The sequence below is a fragment of the Musa acuminata genome, chromosome BXJ3-2, assembly GCF_036884655.1.
Source record: "Musa acuminata AAA Group cultivar baxijiao chromosome BXJ3-2, Cavendish_Baxijiao_AAA, whole genome shotgun sequence".
Classification (NCBI taxonomy): domain Eukaryota; kingdom Viridiplantae; phylum Streptophyta; class Magnoliopsida; order Zingiberales; family Musaceae; genus Musa; species Musa acuminata.
Window position 1 is genome coordinate 35,227,970 of NC_088350.1, and position 19,401 is coordinate 35,247,370.

Below are 19,401 nucleotides of genomic sequence, written 5' to 3' on the forward strand. Positions count from 1 at the left end.
GGGATCATCAAAGAAACTTAGTTTGGCGACGATGATGATGATGAGGATTAGATGGAGAACTGAGGAACCTTCTGATGGATGATTGCCAGCAACAGTCTCTTTGCATGCGTGAAGAACCTTCCTCGCATCATCGCACCATCCCTTCTCTTCCCCAAAAGCCAAACCAAGCCAGTTAGGTAGTAGCTTTGGTTTTGCCCTCGCTGGAATCACTGATGCTGTAGAATTTTAAGGGAACACAAAGCTTGATTACTGATGAAGTGCATGTCTAAGCCAAAGGAAGCTTTCTCGTCTTGAAAGAAAGCATGGGGGGCTCCAAGATGGCACTCGTTCAACAAAGCTTTAACGGATTAAGACAGACCAAAACAGATGCCGAAGTAACAAAATGACAAACACAAGCCTCAATTCTACAACTTGAACGAGGAGATATTTTCTTTTCTTTATATTGTACTGGATTCCAAGGGGTGGGAAGGGGGTGTGGGGGGGGGTCTCTCTCTGATCATACGACATCGTAGGAGTTCACCGAGGTCAACAAAGCTTCACCTTTCATGAGCAACGGCAGTAAGAATCAGACTTCCGAGCGATCCCTTTCGGGTGAATGGCTGATAGTTGTATGCCTCACATGCAGCGTGACTTCAGGTAACTCGAGTTGTTCATCCAGCAATGAGCACTACTCCTAGAGAAAAAGATCGGTGAGCCCATCATCGCTCAGAAAGCATGAGCAAAGTGGCAGAAAACCCCAGGCTTTTGGGTTTAAGTTAATACATCTGCCACAGTGACAATGCAGTGGAGGAATAATAGCTTTGAGCTTTAGTGGGTCCTTGGCCTTCATTCGACTCGCAGCAGGTTTAATCCTGTCTCTGTGGCGCAATTACAGCCGAATCAATCCGTGTTTGCACCCTGTGAATGCATACTAGTGATACAGATTCGACTGCTTTGGTGAGAGCGAGAGAGTGAGAGAGAGAGAGAGAGAGAGAGAGAGAGCCAAGGATGGAAGGAATGCTGGTCCTTCACCTATACGTATGAGAGGATGGCGGTGTTGTGCTGCAGTAAAAGAACAGTGAGTGGGGGTTTTAGGGTGGAAGAAGAGGAGGGCTCTCACGTGGTTTTGGGAATCAGAACTGCATTCATTCATGCAAATGACTGATGGGGAGAGTGGTAATGACATGAAATTATGAGTGTTTTTGTTTGTTTGTTTGTTGTTCTCTGTCACCACCCAACTCCTTCACCTGGTGGGCTCAGGTTTCCAGTGGTGTCTCTCCTTCCTCCTTTCCTCTCTCTCTCTCTCTCTCTCTCTCTCTCTCTCTCTCTCTCTCTCTCTCTCTCTGTAGTTGCAACCAGTACTACTGGATTCTACATTTCTCTCAAGCTTCTCCAGAGCTCCAAAGGAAGCTGCCTCCCATCAAGGATTAGACAGGCACACTTCAGCTAAAGAACACGAGCATCTTATCTTTATCTGCTGTCTTAAAGCCTTTTTCTATCATTCCTTTCCCACTTCAAGCCTCGTTAAGATCCCAAAGCTAGGTAGAAGAACCGCGGTGAGACAGTACGCGTCGGCAGCAAATGTTAAGGAGCTCCCCTCAGCAAGCAGTCTCTGCTCTTCCTGTCAACAGCGTCTCCTGCTCTACCGCCTCCAACCCTCCACGGACTCCCATCTCCTCGGCGGATGATGACAAGGCCGGCAAGAGGAAGAGAAGGCCTGCGGGCACACCAGGTATGTGGCCGGTTCGTCCTTGAGGCCATGGCGAATTGTCGTCCGACGGGTTGTGCATGGCTGATCGAGTTTGTGGAAATTGTGGGTGGGCAGATCCTGATGCGGAGGTGGTGTCGCTGTCGCCGAGGACGCTGCTGGAGTCGGACCGGTACGTGTGCGAGATCTGCCACCAGGGGTTTCAGAGGGACCAGAATCTGCAGATGCACCGGCGGCGGCACAAGGTGCCATGGAAGCTTCTGAGGCGGGATGCGGCGGAGGCACGGAAGCGGGTGTTCGTGTGCCCCGAGCCCAGCTGCCTGCACCACGACCCCCGCCACGCTCTCGGCGACCTCGTCGGCATCAAGAAGCACTTCCGCCGGAAGCACAGCGACCGTCGGCAGTGGGCCTGCTCCCGGTGCTCCAAGGCCTACGCCGTCCAGTCCGACTACAAGGCGCACCTCAAGACCTGCGGCACCCGCGGCCACTCCTGCGACTGCGGCCGCGTCTTCTCTCGGTGGGTACATCGAACGCTAGTGCTCACTTCTTTTCATAAACCGCCGGTCAAAGGTCACGATCTTTTCCTTCTTTAATCTTCTGGGAAATGATCCTTCGTCTTTGTTGCGCCGATCATTTCTTTGGTGTTCGAACGATCATCAACTAAGGGTCCAATCAAGCTAGAATTCTTCCAAGTTGTTGATTAGTTTTCCGGAGTAGTATATCCAACGATCCAAGAATTCAAGATGGGAGTCTGTTGGGGCTTCTTTAGATTCTTCTGTGAGAGAGCATGAATGAGTGTAGGTCTACTACATTCATGGCCTCTGCACTGCACACGGTTCCCAATGCTATTACCACTCGATTGGTTGGTTTCATGTTGTGTTCATGTGTCTGCGACCCAATTGAATGCCTACCTACATGTCTCCTTCCATGTGTGCGCGCAAGAAATCCATCACATCATCTAACATCGATCCTTCTTTTGATCGACGACAGAGTCGAAAGCTTCATAGAGCACCAAGATTCTTGCAGCGCCACTCGGACCTTCGGCGAGCCTGCGACCCCACGGCCCTCCAGCCTTTCCTGGACGACGTCGAGCACAAGTCCGTCGACTGAGCCAACACTTTCCGGCCGAACAACCTCAACCGCCGCCGCCGCCGCCGCTGCCGCTGTCGTTGCATCATCCCTACCACTCGCGCTGCATGTACTCCCAACATCCACCTCCTCCCCCGACTCCGACGAGGCCCAGGCGACGGTGCTGCAGCTATCTATCGGGCCGCCCGTCGGTGGCTTCCCCTCGTCGAACGCAGGTGGTGATCCCCGGGAGCAGCTGCGCCAGGCGGCGAGGGAGAAGGCCTTGGCGTGTGATGCAAGGCAGCAAGCTTTGAAGCAGGTCGAGATGGCAGAGAAGGAACTGGCCAACGCCAAGACGATCCGGCGGCAGGCGCAAGCCGAGCTCGAGAACGCCTACCTCCTGAGGGACCATACAGCGAAGCAGATCAACCTGATGCTTCTCCAGATAACTTGTCACTCCTGCAGGAAGCAGTTGCAGTCGAAGCCCGGCACGGTATGGGAAGCGGGACCAAAGGCGGCAGCCAGCTATGCGCCATCGGCCATGGCGGAGAGCAAGGAAGACGACATCAATGATGGGAGTCACTTCGGAGTATCTCCTAACACACAGCTCTCTCCATAATTAGATTAGTTCTTAATATATCGGTGTATTTTTGTTGGGTGATGATGCCTCCATGTTCAAGATGGCATATGGGATGATGAAAACTTTGGCTCCTTTGCTTGCAGTAGCTTTTGATCATTATTATTTGCAGAAAAAAAAGAAAAACAAAGAAAGTGGGATTGAATTTGATGTTTCCTGTGAAAGTTGGTATCGGTCATGATGGATTATGTATTCTTTTGATTGGGTTTTTGGTGATATTGATTCTGAAAGAATTATCGTACCCCATATTAACCTTTTTCTTCTGGTGGAAACAAGCAATCTTTTAGGAAATAAAATAATTACATTATGATGCGGGAGAAAATGGATCTCATGAACCACAAACTGGGATGAAAGATCAAAGATGATCACATCATACACTCGAATTTCAACTTCAGCTATATTCTCTTCGAGTCTTCTGCTGGGAAAAAGGAAAAAAGAATTTGTTGTTATATTTGAATGCCATAAAATCAAAAAGATCAGCCTCTTCAGCTACTACTGCTCTCTTGTCTTCTCATCTGGAATGAATATATTTATCTCCATCCATCCATGTCAGATCACTCGGTAAATATATGTAGTCAGAGAAGTGGACTGTACTGTGCCATATTTTTCAGTGCTACGTTGTGGTTATAGCAAATATATATATATATATAAGTCTTATCTCTCTGTGTCAGTGTGTGAGATGACTGCTGTCCGAGTATAAATGGCACTGACATGGAAGGGTGGTAACCGGGGAAAGGACGGGAAACAGATGCATCTCAAGTCCCACGGTAGCGTGTGCTGAGCATTGAACGCTTGACCAATTCGACCATCAATGCTTGATTTCGATTTTGACCTCGAGTCCGGTGTATCATCCAAGCTGGCCCGTCCTATTTCGCCTCTTCCGGAGAAGTCGATCTTAGATGAATATTTCAGGATGAGATTAATGCAGGAGCTAAACAAAAAGAAGATTAATTTAACACGATCGCAGTGGCTTGCTTTTTATTAGAACAAAAAGCTACAACAAAATGATATGAGTCGATGAATAGGATCGAGGATGTTTGTTTCTGAGCGAGAGGAGAAAGTTTGGTGCGGTACTACTCATCATTTCTTGGCCAGGGCAAAGGTGGACGTGAGGATGATGAAGGCCATGCACACGGTGGCCACGAGGACGAAGCCGGTGGAGACGTGCACCAAGTCCAAGGCTTTGTCGATGTCATTTGTGTCGGAGCTCTCCCCGTCGTCACCCCGGAATGCCTTGTCCAGATATCTCTTCAGATCCACCGTGATGCCAAATCCAGCCCCTACCCCCGAGGCGAACAGAAGAGAGAACACCTGCTCATTAGGTCACGATCGAGTTCCATCAGTAATCTGATTCCATGGAGGGAGAGAGGGCGAGCGAGCTTCATGATCTCTTACGCCTAATGGAAACATGCGAGTACCAGATCAATGAAGATATAGAGTGGGAAGGTGTTCCTGCCGATGAACTTTTTCCCTCTAATGATGTTCAAAGCAGCAAAAGGAAGTTGTAGGAGCGTGTAGACGCATCCGATCACGGCCACAGAGAATACGTATCTGTCATGCACGACACAAGAGTTAGAGGTGCACAAGTAACAGTAGTACCTGAGAGAGAGAGAGAGGAGGAGGAACGATCGATGGATCCATCACCTGTAGGCAATTATATCCTTGAAACCCAGCGTGGTTGTTTCAGACTCGCTATCTGGATCTGGATCGGGCACTGTGACGGTGTCGGTGGCGATGACGACGAGGGAAACCAAGAGGAAGAGGAACACGAAGACCCTCAAAGCCAGGACGGTGATCGACCCAGCCTTGGTCGAAGAGGCCATTCCCTAGAGCCGCGTGAGCTGATAGATATTGCAGCGGCCACCGCTGTGCGTGTGGAATTTATGGTGGTGATGCCTCGGACAAGGGGTAGTGCATAGATATGTTCACCAGGGAGCGTTGGTGTTGACGTTGGCTTTGGGCCTGCAGGTTTGGCTCCTTCTTCTCCAATGAGTTCCAACTGCAGCTTAGTAAAAGCTATAGTACGCTTGTCATGCACTATGCACTATGCACTATGCACTATGCACTATGCACTGGAGAGGAATCCCAAATTGAACATATATATGGTTGATCTTCTTAATCAATTGTGAAATGGTTGGGTGGATCCGAATCACAAGGTTAGCTCGATATGCATGGTCTCGATTTCAAGCCATGTCACGCACAAAGAACCAACCATCTTACAGAATAAATCTCGAAAGGAGAAGAAGCTTCCACCTCCGATAGAAGATTATTGCCGGGTGTCTTATCGTTTCTGACGGGTAAGTCACACAATTGAATAGCTTCATAGTCTACTAGCTAAGTGAGAAGAGAGAAAAAAAAGGAAAACATTTCCTCTATGACTTCATAGTCTTCTATAAAGTAAAGAAAAAACCCTTAAATTTGTGATGTTCCATGAAAATTAATTCCATGTACAACAAACAAGGTAAAAGGAACTAATCAAATAGTTGAAGAATGTAAACGTCTCTAAACTAAGATTGCCTACGACTCCTGCTGCAGAGCTTACAGTTGGAACATCAGCCCTTGGAGCACATTAGATCGAAGAAAAAACATGCTCCCAGCTCCTCTTCGCACAAAATCTTCTCGAAACAAGCCATCAACATTGCGGAACAGATGTTTAAGACTCGAGACAAAACCAGCGACATTTCGTAAGGCCTCATACTAATCACATCATATACAACACGACATGGTGCTTTCTCCATAAACGGCATCACATAGTGCATGCCAACTACATTCTGGCTTAAGACAAACAAGTTAGATTACAACAGAACTACACCCCAAATGGCAGTCTGCTCCTACTGTCGCACATGAGGCACCGCAGTAAGCAGCAAACTGATGGAATGAGACTTGGGCTTCTTTCGCGCTTAGCGTGCACCACAAATACACATCAGCTTGCACTGCAGATTGGGACTTTCTCTGGTGCAGATCATGCAGCCACTATAAGAACTCTTAAGATGATATTGGCTCATAAGGATAGGAAAGCCATGGATGTTGCAGAGCCTCCGAGGCACTTGGTCGTTTCTTTGGGTTTACTTCAAGAAGATAAGCAACAAAGTCAATAAAGCCTTGATCACCCATCGGCAGCCGGTGATGTAATGATGTCTTCTTTGGGATCAGATATTCTAACCTACTGGTTTCCTGGATGGAAGTGTCGTTGAAAAATCAACACTTAAGAAAGTGGTGGCAGCATTTAATTATTTCTTATATGATGGTTGATAACAGAGAAAAACATATGCCCCAACAAGGATAGATGCTAGTTTAACAAGAGCCATTGCATGCCAAAAGTCAAAAGAATAAGCATCAAGTATGTGTTACGTTTCATATTTTCAATAACCTTGAAGGATATATTTGAAATGCAACCACGTCAATGGGAAATGATTGTAAAGATTTGAGATGAAACATCCTGAAATGCATCATCCGACTATGTTGTCTTTAAATATGTCTAAATAGGGATATGCAAGATGATAAATTTTCATATATAGTCCTCGACTGGTGTGTGTCTCTATCAGTTTATGTAGAAGGCCACAGCACTAGATAAAAGGCAGAGTAGATTATTCTCGGTAAGAGATCAAGTATCAGAGATCTCAAACCTGATTCCTTTCATATAACATGTGGTTCTTTGTGAAATATTTGTGTGTATCACATCCCTTTGCAAGCATCCCTTGGTCAATGGGGCCAACGATTCCGATCACACGGGCCAGCAATGTTGCAGGAGAATCATTTTGGAAGAGAACCTGTGGAAAAGTGACATAACAAATCTTTTAGTAGCAAAAAATAAAAAATGTAGTCACCAAAAACCTAATAGATTTAAGAGAACAATATACACCAGATCTTATTAAAGTGAATACAAACTTTCTAAGAATGGTGAACAACTATATTAGGTGGGAAGGCCAACATAGATGGTGAAGAGTCCTTTGGCACCATCAGTCGACTTTGTTAGGCGACGTGGTCAAGAGAAAGGATGAAAACCCCCTATTCTTGCTATCACAGATTTAGCCCCTTTTTGGTCTTAAAACAATGCCATATGGATATGGACATGAAGAACCAATTTTGGCATCTCCAAACCCCCTAGAATGAGACAGAAAGATGAGGCAAACATTCAAGGATAGAAAAGTAAATTCAATAGACAACGACAAGTCATGTTTCAACTTTATGAGAAGATAATCCTAGCAGATACATTCACAGAAAGCTGAACACAAAGGCATCATGTTTCCATCAATATTAGAAATCAATAGTCAAGGAGTTTGATGAGTGTAAAACCTGACGAAACATGGCCAACACGATTCTACATGTTCTTTTAAATGTGTCATTATGACCATTGATGGGCATAGGCATGTAGAATTTGTCAGCAAAGAAAAGCTTCTTATCGAAGACTGACCTTGTTAACCTTGGACAACAACAAATTAATTCTATCCAAATCATACTCTACAATCAGATCTCCCAAGTATAAGAATAAAATACAAAAAAGAACAGCAAAAAAATAAACTTAGTTAAAAGACATGAATGTATAAGTAGGGAGAAAAGCTACAAAAGAAATGATTGCACGAATTTGAACCGAGTGCTGAACAACAAAAACTTCAATGAGTGACTTGCAAGGGGAAATTCCAAATCAGAAACTTACATTTCCAGTGCAAAGTTCAGCCAAGATGCATCCCAGCGACCATATGTCTATTTTTTTATCATATGGAAGACCTAAAATAACTTCAGGTGCGCGATAAGATCGTGACTGTACATAAGAACATAAATGATCTGTTTCAAAGCAGCTACTACCAAGGTCAATGACCTTAACTTCACACCTACTGTAGCTCTTTACCAAAATATTCTCAGGCTTCAAATCACAATGAATAAGACCAAGGCCATGCAAAAACTGAAGTGCCTCCAGACACTGAATAGTAATCGACTGCAGATGTAAAGTAATTCATACATTAGCAATTTTAGTGTGATAGGAACAGTATGATTCTTATCAAAAGTAATTCATACCTGCAGTCTGGGCATTGTAAAGTAAACCTCCCCTCCAGATTCTCTATTGAACTTATGAAATTCATATAAGTTGGCCTTGAGGAGTTCACAAACTATCAACAAGTGCTCCTGCACAAATTTAAAACATCAATAAAAAACAATCAAATAAAGTTTTAAGCTCTATCATACACAAATAGCAGACTGCAAAAGGATTTGATAAACAATACCAAACTCACTACATCATCTACAAAATTAGCTTCTTTAGGTCCAAAATATTTGAAGCAAAAAAAATACCAAGGCCTTGGTACTACGGTAAGGTTGCTCCTTTGCGAAAAGGGAGATCTGGGTTCGAGTACCAAAAAAAACCTCTTTAAATATTTAAAGATAAAGTTGTATATATATATATATATATATATAAACTGTGACAGATCTGAGTAAGATGTGCATATAAACTGACTTTTGAACTTTTCTTTGTTAAGACCAGTCATTCAATGTTAAAATGTAAATGTTTCTCTTTTGCTGCCACTTTTTTTGCTCAGTTTCTTTATTTATGTAACTGAGATATGATCTTAGTTTCTGAAGTCCAAATGATCTAAGTCAGATTTTTTTTTTTTTTTGCATATCTTCTTGTGGGAGAAAATAATCAAGGTGCTAGAGGGGCTGAGACAGGCCAAGGCTGCGGAGACTGAATAAATGCTTTAAACCTTTCAATAATTCATAATTGCTCTTAGCTCTGTGCCCCTACTGTGTAGATACCCACTCAACACTTCCACCCAGAATTTAAACTCATGATGAGAATGTATGAGATTATAGATCAAAGCTCCAACATCAGAGGCATACATCATAAAATATCCACGAGAATGACCATGAAAAGACAAGTGAAGTCTCTATGCAAAAAGAATACAGTGATCAAAATGGAAATCTTTGTAAGACGTGATGAGTATCAAATCCATTAGGAAAAGAATTTGCTTTAATTTAATTTCCAATCTTGCACTTGACACATTTAATATCTTCACATGAAGATGAAGATAATTCAAATTAATTAATGACATTGATCATCATTCAGTTATGAGGTTGTTTTCGGAATTCTGAATCGAAAAAGTTTGTTTCCTGAAGACGTTTAAAAGTTTATCAACATCAACTGTATGTTCTGAAGACACCATGTGTCGATGTTACATATTTTATATAAAAGCTACCCAACTCCGGCAGTGTTCGTTAAGAAGAATCAACCGTATGCAGGACCATGATGCAATAAGCTTCTAGAGATGTTGTCACATAGATCTAACAAGACATTTCGTATAGGCTTTTGAAACTTGATAGAGCAAATATGTGAAATAACGTGGTTCTTCCAAACTAAATATACACAAAATAACAAGGTTCCAACAAATTTCAATACACCTAAAGCAGGGTTTGCTATACCGATGCGTACTGGTACAACATCTGTGTCAATGCGTACCGGTACACCTAAAGTGGGCGGCATGTATCGGTCCGACAGGATATTGGTATGTAGACCGCCCTCTACCGGGCGATACCGCTCACTTGACCTTGTATCAAGCGATACGAGGTCTGTACTGAGCGATAACGGTTGAAATCCGATTGTTACCAGAGGTCTGAATAAGTATCAGAGGTCTATACCGAGCGATAACGGTCGAAATACAATTCTACAATGAAGATTCAGAACCGATGTTAGAGTAGATCGAAGGGGCGAAGAACCAAGGGGATCCTCTACTTGATGAGGTGGGAGATCTTCAACGTCCTTCATGTTTTATTACCGAGGTAATAGAATAAGAAGAAGCACATCCCCAACTGGCGAAAAATCCCCCTCGGTCAGATGTGGCAGAAAGAGCCAGACAAGATCGAGTCAAATTGCTCTAGGAACTAGAGACCCAACGTCACAATTGTTCACCCAACGTACAAAGGCAAAGGTAAAGGGGAAGGCAGTAGCATCAGCTGCACTGTTGGAAAGAATCAAGTCGGGAGATGAGACATCTTTGCAATCGCATTCAACAACTCGCTCGATCCATAAACATGGCAACAACGTGGACCGCAGTGCCTCGACCAATGATGACGGTGATGCCGAGGAGTTGATGGTCTCGTCTACACAATGTAAGGGTAGTGCATGGACCGAGGAGTAATATTTTACACATGCCACTCAAGATTCAGATCATAGAGCTCGACAAGGTACTGGTCAAATTTATGTACGAAAGGGGAAGGGAAAGCCAATGAATGATTTTGAGCAAATGGGACAGAGACTACACGACGTAGACATAGAGCGAAGCTCATCGTATTCACAGTCATCATATTATGGAGAATCTTACAGCCAATAGTAGTACAGTGATAATTGGTCATATTTCTCCGAGCAACAGTACGACGATCGATCATACGATATGAAGCAATAGATCAGTAGCGAAAGTAGAGGTTCTAACATTCACTATGCTCCGCACCAATACATGCCACATTCGTCATTGCCTCAGGAGCTGCCTCGGACAAGTGATTCGTGTATTAGTACACTATGTCGTAGGATCAATTTCAGGATTGGGCCCGACAAACATATCGTATTGACATACAGATACATAGGATCGAGGACCCCGATCCATCGTCCGTCGAGTCTCATCGTTTTTTTTTATAGTAGAACCAGGTATATCCATCGATTGATTACTTAATTCATTTGAATCTTATAGTTGAAGTTATATAAAAAATAATCTAATAATTGAAATAATCTTTTTGTAGATAATTCAATACTAACGTAAAGACGATATGGAACGTACTACAAAGCTACTCCTTAAAGCCCGAAAAAGATATGTGGGACTATTCTTTCCTAATTTATATTATTTTTGCTAAAATTATACTAAACTTATATTTATTTCTAACTTAAAAACCCTATTCTAACTTTTTATTTAATGTATTTTTGAAGGTTTTTAAGCTTATTTTGGTCGTACCATCAATATGCCCCGCCCCGGGGTACTGTCGGTACACCTTAGTACATACCGTACCGAGTAGGGTTTGGTATACCAAAACCGACCGAAATTGCAAACCTTGACCTAAAGGACCAAAATACCAAACAAGGATCCTTTTGCAACCAGCAACGCAATGATTCAGATTCAAAAGTTACTTGTATTAGAATTCAGAGGATCATTATCATCATACTGGGTGAAGGTAATGTAATCAGTTACAGTCAATATACTCCTGTTGTTATTAATAGTTGATGAATATATCAGCTTTAAAACAGGAAGCATACCAGAAACTATAAATAGACAAAGCATAAAATAGAACAACTATTTAGATCAAAGAGGAACAAAGATGAAAATGAGATAGTAAGGAGTGACAATATTGGACTTCAAAATAGCCAATGGTTTTTCCGTTTCTCGATTGAAAGCTCTTTTCCAATATATGGTGGTTTACAAGTAAAAAAAGTAGTATGCAATCATGTATTCTTGAACAAGCAATGTTATTATCTAAGGGAATTGATCTTTTTTAACAATCATCTCAATCTCAAACTAGCAATTTCAAATCAAATATTAAGACCTTTGATGACTTTAACATGTATATCTTGTCCTATGATCAATTATTCACCTTTATGGTGATATAAAATTCTACTTAAATTTTCTACAACAACCTCCAGCATGATCTTAACATGATAACATATTAAATTATACACAGCTGTTGTGGAAACCTCTCTTTCAAGCAATACAAACATTCCTAGAAAAAATAACAAGTGGTCGTAATTGTTTACTGATACATATTAATAATCAGCGAAACTAAAAATTAACAAAATGAACTCAAATAAGAATCACAATTAAGAGTTAATGATCGAGAATAATATTGTACTCACCCGATAATAGAAGTAATCATACAAACGTAAAATATGATACTTGTCAGCAGGATCATTCTTGTTGACAAATTTCAAAAGCTTGATTTCATCAAGGCTCTGATCAAAGAAATCTTTGTTATTTTTAATAATCTTCACACAGACGTCTGTACCAGTGTGCAGGTCATGTGCCTGAATCGCTTTGCTAAATGCAGCGGAACCCAAGTATTCGGTAACAAGATACCGTCCAGCTATAACAGAATTCAGAACCACATGAAAATTTTTGTCTTCTTCAAAACCAGTTCTGGCAAGTGACAAAAAGACGGGAAATGTAATGTCAAAACAGAAAACAAGAAAGAACAAGCAAAAGCGAATGCACCTTTTTCACAAAGAAAGAAGAAACCAAATAAAACACCGAAGAGGAGAAGAGGAAGTGGAAAGAAAATGCAGGAACAAGACTAGTTATACAATGGTCAGAACACTGCCAGGAAAAGGAACAGATAAAGATAAGCATGCCTGTTCTTCCGATGCACTATCTTAAGATAGAAAGTCTCAAATTCGTCCTCCTGTGTTTGTATCTGTCTTATTTGCTCCTGTAATGCCGCTACTTCATCTTCTAATGTTGCTCCAGGGTCATCTTCCCTTATTTCATTTGTCTCATGGTGCGCTTTACTAATGCTCTCTGTTCCAGCGTAGCCATAGTCTGAGCCTGATGATGCACTGGAGTTTCTTGATCTAGCAGCACCAGAAGTCGCCTCATCTCTGGAGCTCCTGACAGGAGAAGAATCACTGCTTTTTCTCCTCCAAGTGGCAAGTGTATCCTCTGCTACTATGCCATTTGCATATTCACCAGCAATGTTACCAACTACGACGTGGGCTTTGCTTGAACATAATGATTTACCAGAATCAGCCTCCAGCATGCCTCCAGTTCCCAATGGAGGTAGGAAGGAAAAGCCACCCCCAGTGCTCACTCCTGACAGGCTTATATCCTTTTTATTTGCCCAGATGTTACTATTCTGTTTATTTTCCCTCATCTTTTCCTTGTTTGATCTATTCAAATCGCTATCAGTTGAATCATTTGGATAATGCCTTGCGCCTCTTGCACTGACATCATGATCAGGAAAGAATTCTGTGTCCCCTTCACTACTTCCTCCAACCAAGCTTCCACGAACTTCACTGCCAATGTCAGCAGCATCACTACTTATGCCCACACCAACTGACCTAACTGAACCATGCTGATCATCTTCTGTAAGAGGATTCTCTTGACGACTTCGTTCAACATCACTCGCACCTTTCCCATTATCCAGCATTATTAGTCCATTATTTTGTGTGACAAAACCCTGCCATATAGGTTCTGAACGCATCAAACTTAGTTCTTCTGCATCCATCAACTGCCCATCATAATGAGCTATTAGATCGTTCTCATCTGTTCTGCCATACATTTCTAGCATCTTATGATCCATTGGTGCCTCCGAAATAGCAACTTGTTCAACATTTTTTGTCTGGAAATACTGCTCGCCTGACAAATATGAATCTTCCTCAGCAAAAGAATGATCATCGTCATCCTTTCTGGGAGCCTGGTTCTGGTGATCAAGCACACTTCCATGACCTGTTCCTTTTTCATTATCACTTGGATAATCAATTTCATGCGCCAGAAACCAGGTTTCATCTTCAATGGGTTGTCTTGTATATCCAACATCGTCATCATCGTCATACTCATCAGAATCCCAATACTCATTTGGGTAGTCAACAGATTCATCACCAACAGTAGCAAAACCAGATACCAAATCAGAAGTATCCTCAGCAATACCTTGACTTACAGACAGCCAATTAGTTCCAATTATTCTCCTGCCACCTGTTATAAAAATTTCAAATTTTGAAGAAACAGTGGATTATCATTAAAAAGAAAAGAGATCACATGTATCAATCAATTAGAATGTAGTGTGGCAACAAAACACCTTTAAAGCATTCCCACCTTAAAATATCAACAAATAAATCTTGAAAATCAGTTTACTAGAAGGTCAAAAGTGAACAGAAACTTCATCACGAGAATCATGGGACTGGGAAAAGCAAGCCAAGGTTCATGGTTCTGGCCCCCAAAAAAAATCTATTTCTGCCAAAACATACAGGGACATTTGAACTCACAAAGACGGAAGGTCAGGATTTACTCTGTTTCAGCCAAATGTCTCTGCTCTGTTATCCATGTAACAAAACCCGAAAAATCAGGTATCAGCTTAAACTTACCAATTTTAACAGAAGTGACTGTGTTTAGACCCACTTTGAAAGAACCTAGCAAGATCCCACAGAGGAAAGGCACTTTCCTCTAGAGAGGCCAAGATTATACTACCTAAGAAAAGAGTGGTACGAGATATTCTGGGATCATCTTTGAGGTTTTTCAATACTTGATAACAAGTATAGTTATTATGTGCTTAAAATTTTAGTTTTCGACTTCTACAGTTTTGTACAAGATATTCTGGGATCATCTTTGAGATTTTTCAATACTTTATAACAAGTATAGTTATGTGCTTAAAATTTTAGTTTTCGACTTATACAGTTTTGTGATCAACAAGGGAAGTTTTGAAACATTTGGCTCAAAAAACCAAATTTTACCAGTTACTATCAACTACATATGGTGCACGTCCTAAACCACATTTACTTGGAGAGGACAAGAGGTGTATTAATCAACACAAGGAAATCTAGAACGAAATTAGAGGGGAAAATCGTAAAATAAATTAGGATTGAGAAGCCCATAACCCCATACCAACCAAAAACTTTCAAGGAATACTAATACAGACCTTTGAGACAGTGATTGCAAAAGGCACTAGGGCGCTCGCCTAGGCGCTCGGGCGAGGCGAGGCGAGGCCCGAGCGCCTCGCTAATGTCCCAGGCGGCGCGCTTCAAACAGGCGCCGCCTGGGCGCCCGCCCGAGCCCAGGCGCTGGGCGCTTCGGGCGAGCGCCTGGGTAAACCAAGGCGACCAAACCAGAATTTTAGGTCTGGTTCGGTCCTGGTTCGGTTGTTAGTTGGTTCAATCGAACCAACTAAACCGATATAACCCCAACCCTAACCCTAACCCTAACCCAACACTAACCTACTGCCGCTGCCGCTCTCGATCCCGATCGCGATCTCGTCGCTCGCTGCCGCTGCTCCCGCTGCCGCTGTCGCTGCTCGCACCTCCCTCGAGCCCTCCCGCGAGCCCTCCCGCTGCTCGCGCCTCCCGCGAGCCCTCCCGCTGCTCGCGCCTCCCGCGAGCCCTCCCGCTGCTCGCGTCTCCTGCGAGCCCTCCCGCGAGCCTTCCCGTTGCTCGCGCCTCCCTCGAGCCCTCCCGCTGCTCACGCCTCCCGCGAGCCCTCTCGCCTCCTGCGAGCCCTCTCGCGAGCCTTCCCGCTGCTCGCGCCTCCCTCGAGGCCTCCCGCGAGCCCTCCCGCTGCTCGCGCCTCCCGCGAGCCCTCTCGCTGCTCGTGCCTCCTGCGAGCCCTCCTGCTGCTCGCGCCTCCCGCGAGCCCTCTCGCTGCTGCTGCCGCTCGCCGCTGCTTCCTCGTTTCTCCATTAGGCTCAGTATACTCTTAATATTAAGTTTATTTGAATTTTGAAATGATTAATTTTCTGTTAATAGATTAATAATATATTATTTTGATTTTAATGTTGTTAATTTTTATTTATTTGAAATTATTGTTATAATTATATTATATATTTTTATAATTTAGATAATTTTAAATAATTATATTATATATTTTTATAATTATATTATATATTTTTATAATTATATTATATATTTTTATAATTATATTATATATTTTTATAATTTAGCGCCTCGCTTCGCTCGGGCGAGCGCCTGGGCGAGCGCCTAGCGCCTCGGGCGTTTGTGGACCTTGGCGCCTTTTGGCGCCTAGCGCTTTTTAAATCACTGCTTTGAGATTAATATATATACAGATGAGTTATGGGCACTGTTAAGCAGATACTTTTGCAGTTATTAATTAAATGGCTGGCCCTAAACTCTGTAGCACCAAAAATATTTTAACAGAATTAGGTAATAATCCAAAATCAAAAAAATTAAAAAATGCATTGGCTAAGTATACTTCTAAGGCCGGGCAATTATTGGCTAAGAAACTATACATACAACTTCAGCTTGTTCTTAAACTATATTAAGGCAAAAGCTCATGTTCATACTCTATAATCAGCAAAGTTTTTAGTATACTATCATAGTGTTATGGATTTTGTACATGCTATGTGTCGAATCCAAGACATTGGATTTCACCCTATTTCACTACCCAGAAATAACAAATGACAATGACTCAAAAAGTTCCCACAGCCCAGGTAGTAAAATGCTAAACTTTAACTTTCATGGAACTTTCTCCAAAGCAAATTGTGGGCTTGCCATAATGTCCTTCAAATGGATCATCAGCAAGCATCGTACAGGGTTGTTTATGATTCTAGCAGTGATAGCAAAACTACAAAAGATTCAATTCCTACTTAGATTGATGCATCTCACTCTCGAAAATGCATGCTTCTGCAGTGCATAGAGAAAATGTTCAAAAAATCAAAAGTAAATGCAATGCAAGAAGCATGTCATGCTCCATGCCAGGAAAGTGGACGGTTATTTTACCCTTATCTGTTGCAGAAGGATAATCTTCTACTTAGTTAATCTTACTTGTATAACATCCAACACAACAATCATATTTACATCACTCAACCATTACATACCTGAAGAGTTGATCTCCTGCCCAACAGGGACATCAAGGTATGATCCAATCATAAAGGTATTATCAGCATTGGATAGCCTCATTCCAGATCCATGATGATCAGCTTTCTCCTCCCACAGACTGTTGACTAACTTGTCTTCAGACTTCAGCCTTACAGGAGGCAGCCTTGGCAGTTCTTCCCTGTGATTTTCAACAATAACTGGTAAATCAAAATTCTTAAAACTTTTTGGTTCCACACTGTTTTGAGACTTTCCGGAAGTGTATGACCCACTCATCTCATCTGGCTGCTGTTTTGTTGACTCCCTAATGTCATCGTTATGGACGGTAAGTTTTAATGTCCTTTCATTAGCATGTCCACCATAACTTGACGAAGCATTATCAGTGGAAAATGGAAAAACTGTCTTCACAGAACATTCCTTCAAAGGATCCTCACTTTTCACCCACAGGTTCTCAAGAAAATGGTCTTGAATGTCAGCAGAGTTGTCCTTATGATCACTAACTTGGCCGATTTCAGGCTTCACTTTAACCTCAGCTTTATCTTTGTACATAACATAAGCCCTTTGCTCTTCTGGCCGATCAGGTTCAGTACAAAAGACACGATCCCTCTTCTCCACCGCAAAAGAACCACGCCGATGCTTCGGTTCTTCTGAAATCAAGAGATCAGCAAAGTTGTCGATGGTGCCTGTATCCTTCAAAACCAAATTGGAAGTACTGCTAGTTGAACTAAAAATCCAAGGGTACAGATCTACTGAACCGCTTTCCCTATCCTGACCAAGGCCAAACCCCTTCTTGCTATCAAATCCATTACCAATCCCTCCTACTTCAATCTCCTTGATAATGAACTCCTTCGAACTCTCTGCACTCACACTGCTAACTTCTCCAACGGTTCTTCCCACTTCTTCTTTCTCCTCGGCTAGATGCTTCTGAAGGAACCCACTCAAATCTGGCCGAGCATTGAGCTCCCCCCGCAATGCAGCTTCAGCCTTCGAGAACCGATTCTTCCTTAAGAATTCCAACACCACATCCACCGAGTCCACCATCTCCCAAAAAGAAGAGACCGCCTAAGAAAAGCCTGCTAATCAACCAAAACGAGAGCAGAAAAGAGTTTCTTTTTATTTTCTTGCTCGTGCTTCCCTTCCCACCAAAAAAAAACAGATAGATCCTCGACAAATTGCAGGCAAAACCGTAGCCCTAGCTTTCAAGAACCACATTTTTTAAATGTTAAGAACCCACGGTCGGTGAATCCAGCGGCCAATCCACCTCGGGATCGGAGCCGGACACGAACCATGGAGTCCCATTCCGAACCCTAGCGTTCGGAACCGAGTGCCGGGGCGAAGGGAAGGGAAAAGGTAAGATTTTTTTTAGCAAAGACGGGACGTGGGAAGAAGAGACTCACGGATCGAGGAGCCACGGGCAGGAGGCGGGCCCCGGCGACCTTCGGCGGTGGCGCTGAGGAGAGGCGAGGCGTTCCCGCGGCGGAGAGCAGCGCAATCCCGCGACATTAAGGGCGGAGGAGGAGGGGGAAGGAGGTGTTGGAGGAGGACGGCATTTGGGATGGCTCGATTCGATTTGATTTCGAGGACTGCGCTAATTGCCGATCCAACAACAGCAACAGCAGCAGCAGCAGCAGCAACGGAATATTATGTCCGAATAATTTTTATAATAATTTATGGCTGGCAGGCATTTTTTTTTTAATGTCCCGGGAATTTTTTTAATGAATATTCCTTTTTAAAATAAACTCCTGATTTTTTTCTTTTTTAATATTTTTGTTTAAATAATTAAATAAATATTTTTCCGTTTTTATTTTTTATTTAATACTTTTTTCATCTCTAATACCCAAAATATCGATCGTCATCCCCTCTATCCCATTGTCGAACTCATTACTTTCCATCATAATGCGAATTAATATCCTCCGATTGAGATAGTTGAAGGGATACTAAATCTTCTTCATAATTTTGATTACGAGGGTCATGACCTAAAGGCTATTGAATAAATATTATGAATTAGATCGGTATCTACGTATAGTCACGACAAAGGTGTGTTGATATTGTGTTTATGCATTTGGGTTTGTAGTTTCTTTGGTCGAGTTGTTATGCTTGTAAACGATACTATCATCTATTTGAACTTAAAATAACTCATGATTAATGTCAATCCATATCAAAGATAAAATAATCACAATGAGGGTAAAAAAAATAGGTGGTACGATTATTTAGGATATTAGAAAAAAAAAACTAAAAACTTGGGCACTAGGAGCATTTTCAAGAAAAATCATCCGATAATTAATAGCCCATATTTCAGTAATGCATCTTTATAGAAATAATTTAAACTAATTTTAGAATCAACCATCATTTCTTTGTTTGTAAACCAATGAATAATATGATATTTATATTTAAAATAATAGTTCAACATTACAATTATGTTCAATATTAATAGCACCTAACATTTTCATTAATGCGTTGAAATGTCCGAAGGATAGTAATATTTTTTAAATTAATCATAATTTG

The 19,401-nt window shown here is 42.3% G+C and overlaps 3 protein-coding genes across 6 annotated transcripts; 1 reads left to right on the top strand and 2 right to left on the bottom strand.

Annotated features, from left to right (window-relative positions):
- Nucleotides 1-1,288: 1,288 nt before the first annotated feature.
- On the top strand, nucleotides 1,289-3,542 carry LOC135630882 (protein indeterminate-domain 16-like). Its single transcript, XM_065138160.1, has 3 exons — nucleotides 1,289-1,711; nucleotides 1,805-2,204; nucleotides 2,678-3,542. Exons 1-3 carry the CDS (start codon nucleotides 1,561-1,563, stop codon nucleotides 3,372-3,374), a joined length of 1,248 nt encoding a protein of 415 aa, XP_064994232.1. The 5' UTR covers nucleotides 1,289-1,560; the 3' UTR covers nucleotides 3,375-3,542.
- Nucleotides 3,543-4,339: 797 nt separating this feature from the next.
- Nucleotides 4,340-5,386, bottom strand: LOC135630878 (CASP-like protein 4D1). The gene is made up of 3 exons (XM_065138143.1): nucleotides 5,037-5,386; nucleotides 4,811-4,943; nucleotides 4,340-4,703 (listed from the first exon to the last, which is right to left on the bottom strand). The coding sequence occupies exons 1-3, from the start codon at nucleotides 5,213-5,215 to the stop codon at nucleotides 4,473-4,475; spliced, it is 543 nt and encodes a 180-aa protein (XP_064994215.1). The 5' UTR covers nucleotides 5,216-5,386; the 3' UTR covers nucleotides 4,340-4,472.
- Nucleotides 5,387-5,786: 400 nt separating this feature from the next.
- Nucleotides 5,787-18,531, bottom strand: LOC103976747 (uncharacterized). 4 transcript variants are annotated; one of them, XM_018822574.2, is made up of 8 exons: nucleotides 18,294-18,531; nucleotides 16,899-17,969; nucleotides 12,712-14,050; nucleotides 12,220-12,499; nucleotides 8,409-8,516; nucleotides 8,050-8,328; nucleotides 7,019-7,162; nucleotides 5,787-6,460 (listed from the first exon to the last, which is right to left on the bottom strand). In XM_018822574.2, exons 2-8 carry the CDS (start codon nucleotides 17,935-17,937, stop codon nucleotides 6,458-6,460), a joined length of 3,192 nt encoding a protein of 1,063 aa, XP_018678119.2. In that variant the 5' UTR covers nucleotides 17,938-17,969; nucleotides 18,294-18,531; the 3' UTR covers nucleotides 5,787-6,457. The 4 variants fall into 4 exon arrangements, with proteins under 4 accessions (XP_018678119.2, XP_009390337.2, XP_009390338.2 ...); XM_009392062.3 differs by having other exon boundaries at nucleotides 5,787-6,566; XM_009392063.3 differs by having other exon boundaries at nucleotides 5,787-6,566; nucleotides 16,899-17,972.
- Between the last annotated feature and the right edge of the window lie 870 nt (nucleotides 18,532-19,401).

What these genes read in the sequence shown, in the direction of transcription:
- LOC103976747 (XM_009392062.3), bottom strand. Translation starts at nt 17,937, where the DNA reads ATGGTGGACTCGGTGGATGTGGTGTTGGAATTCTTAAGGAAGAATCGG. An exon ending in ATAGTGCATCGGAAGAACAG is followed by an intron (nt 12,500 to 12,711) that starts GCATGCTTATCT and finishes GTCACTTGCCAG; the next exon opens with AACTGGTTTTGAAGAAGACA. An exon ending in CTGAACTTTGCACTGGAAAT is followed by an intron (nt 7,163 to 8,049) that starts GTAAGTTTCTGA and finishes ACTTTTCCACAG; the next exon opens with GTTCTCTTCCAAAATGATTC.
- LOC135630882 (XM_065138160.1), top strand. Translation starts at nt 1,561, where the DNA reads ATGTTAAGGAGCTCCCCTCAGCAAGCAGTCTCTGCTCTTCCTGTCAAC. An exon ending in AAGGCCTGCGGGCACACCAG is followed by an intron (nt 1,712 to 1,804) that starts GTATGTGGCCGG and finishes GTGGGTGGGCAG; the next exon opens with ATCCTGATGCGGAGGTGGTG. An exon ending in TGCGGCCGCGTCTTCTCTCG is followed by an intron (nt 2,205 to 2,677) that starts GTGGGTACATCG and finishes GATCGACGACAG; the next exon opens with AGTCGAAAGCTTCATAGAGC.
- LOC135630878 (XM_065138143.1), bottom strand. Translation starts at nt 5,215, where the DNA reads ATGGCCTCTTCGACCAAGGCTGGGTCGATCACCGTCCTGGCTTTGAGG. An exon ending in AAGGATATAATTGCCTACAG is followed by an intron (nt 4,944 to 5,036) that starts GTGATGGATCCA and finishes CGTGCATGACAG; the next exon opens with ATACGTATTCTCTGTGGCCG. An exon ending in TCTATATCTTCATTGATCTG is followed by an intron (nt 4,704 to 4,810) that starts GTACTCGCATGT and finishes CCTAATGAGCAG; the next exon opens with GTGTTCTCTCTTCTGTTCGC.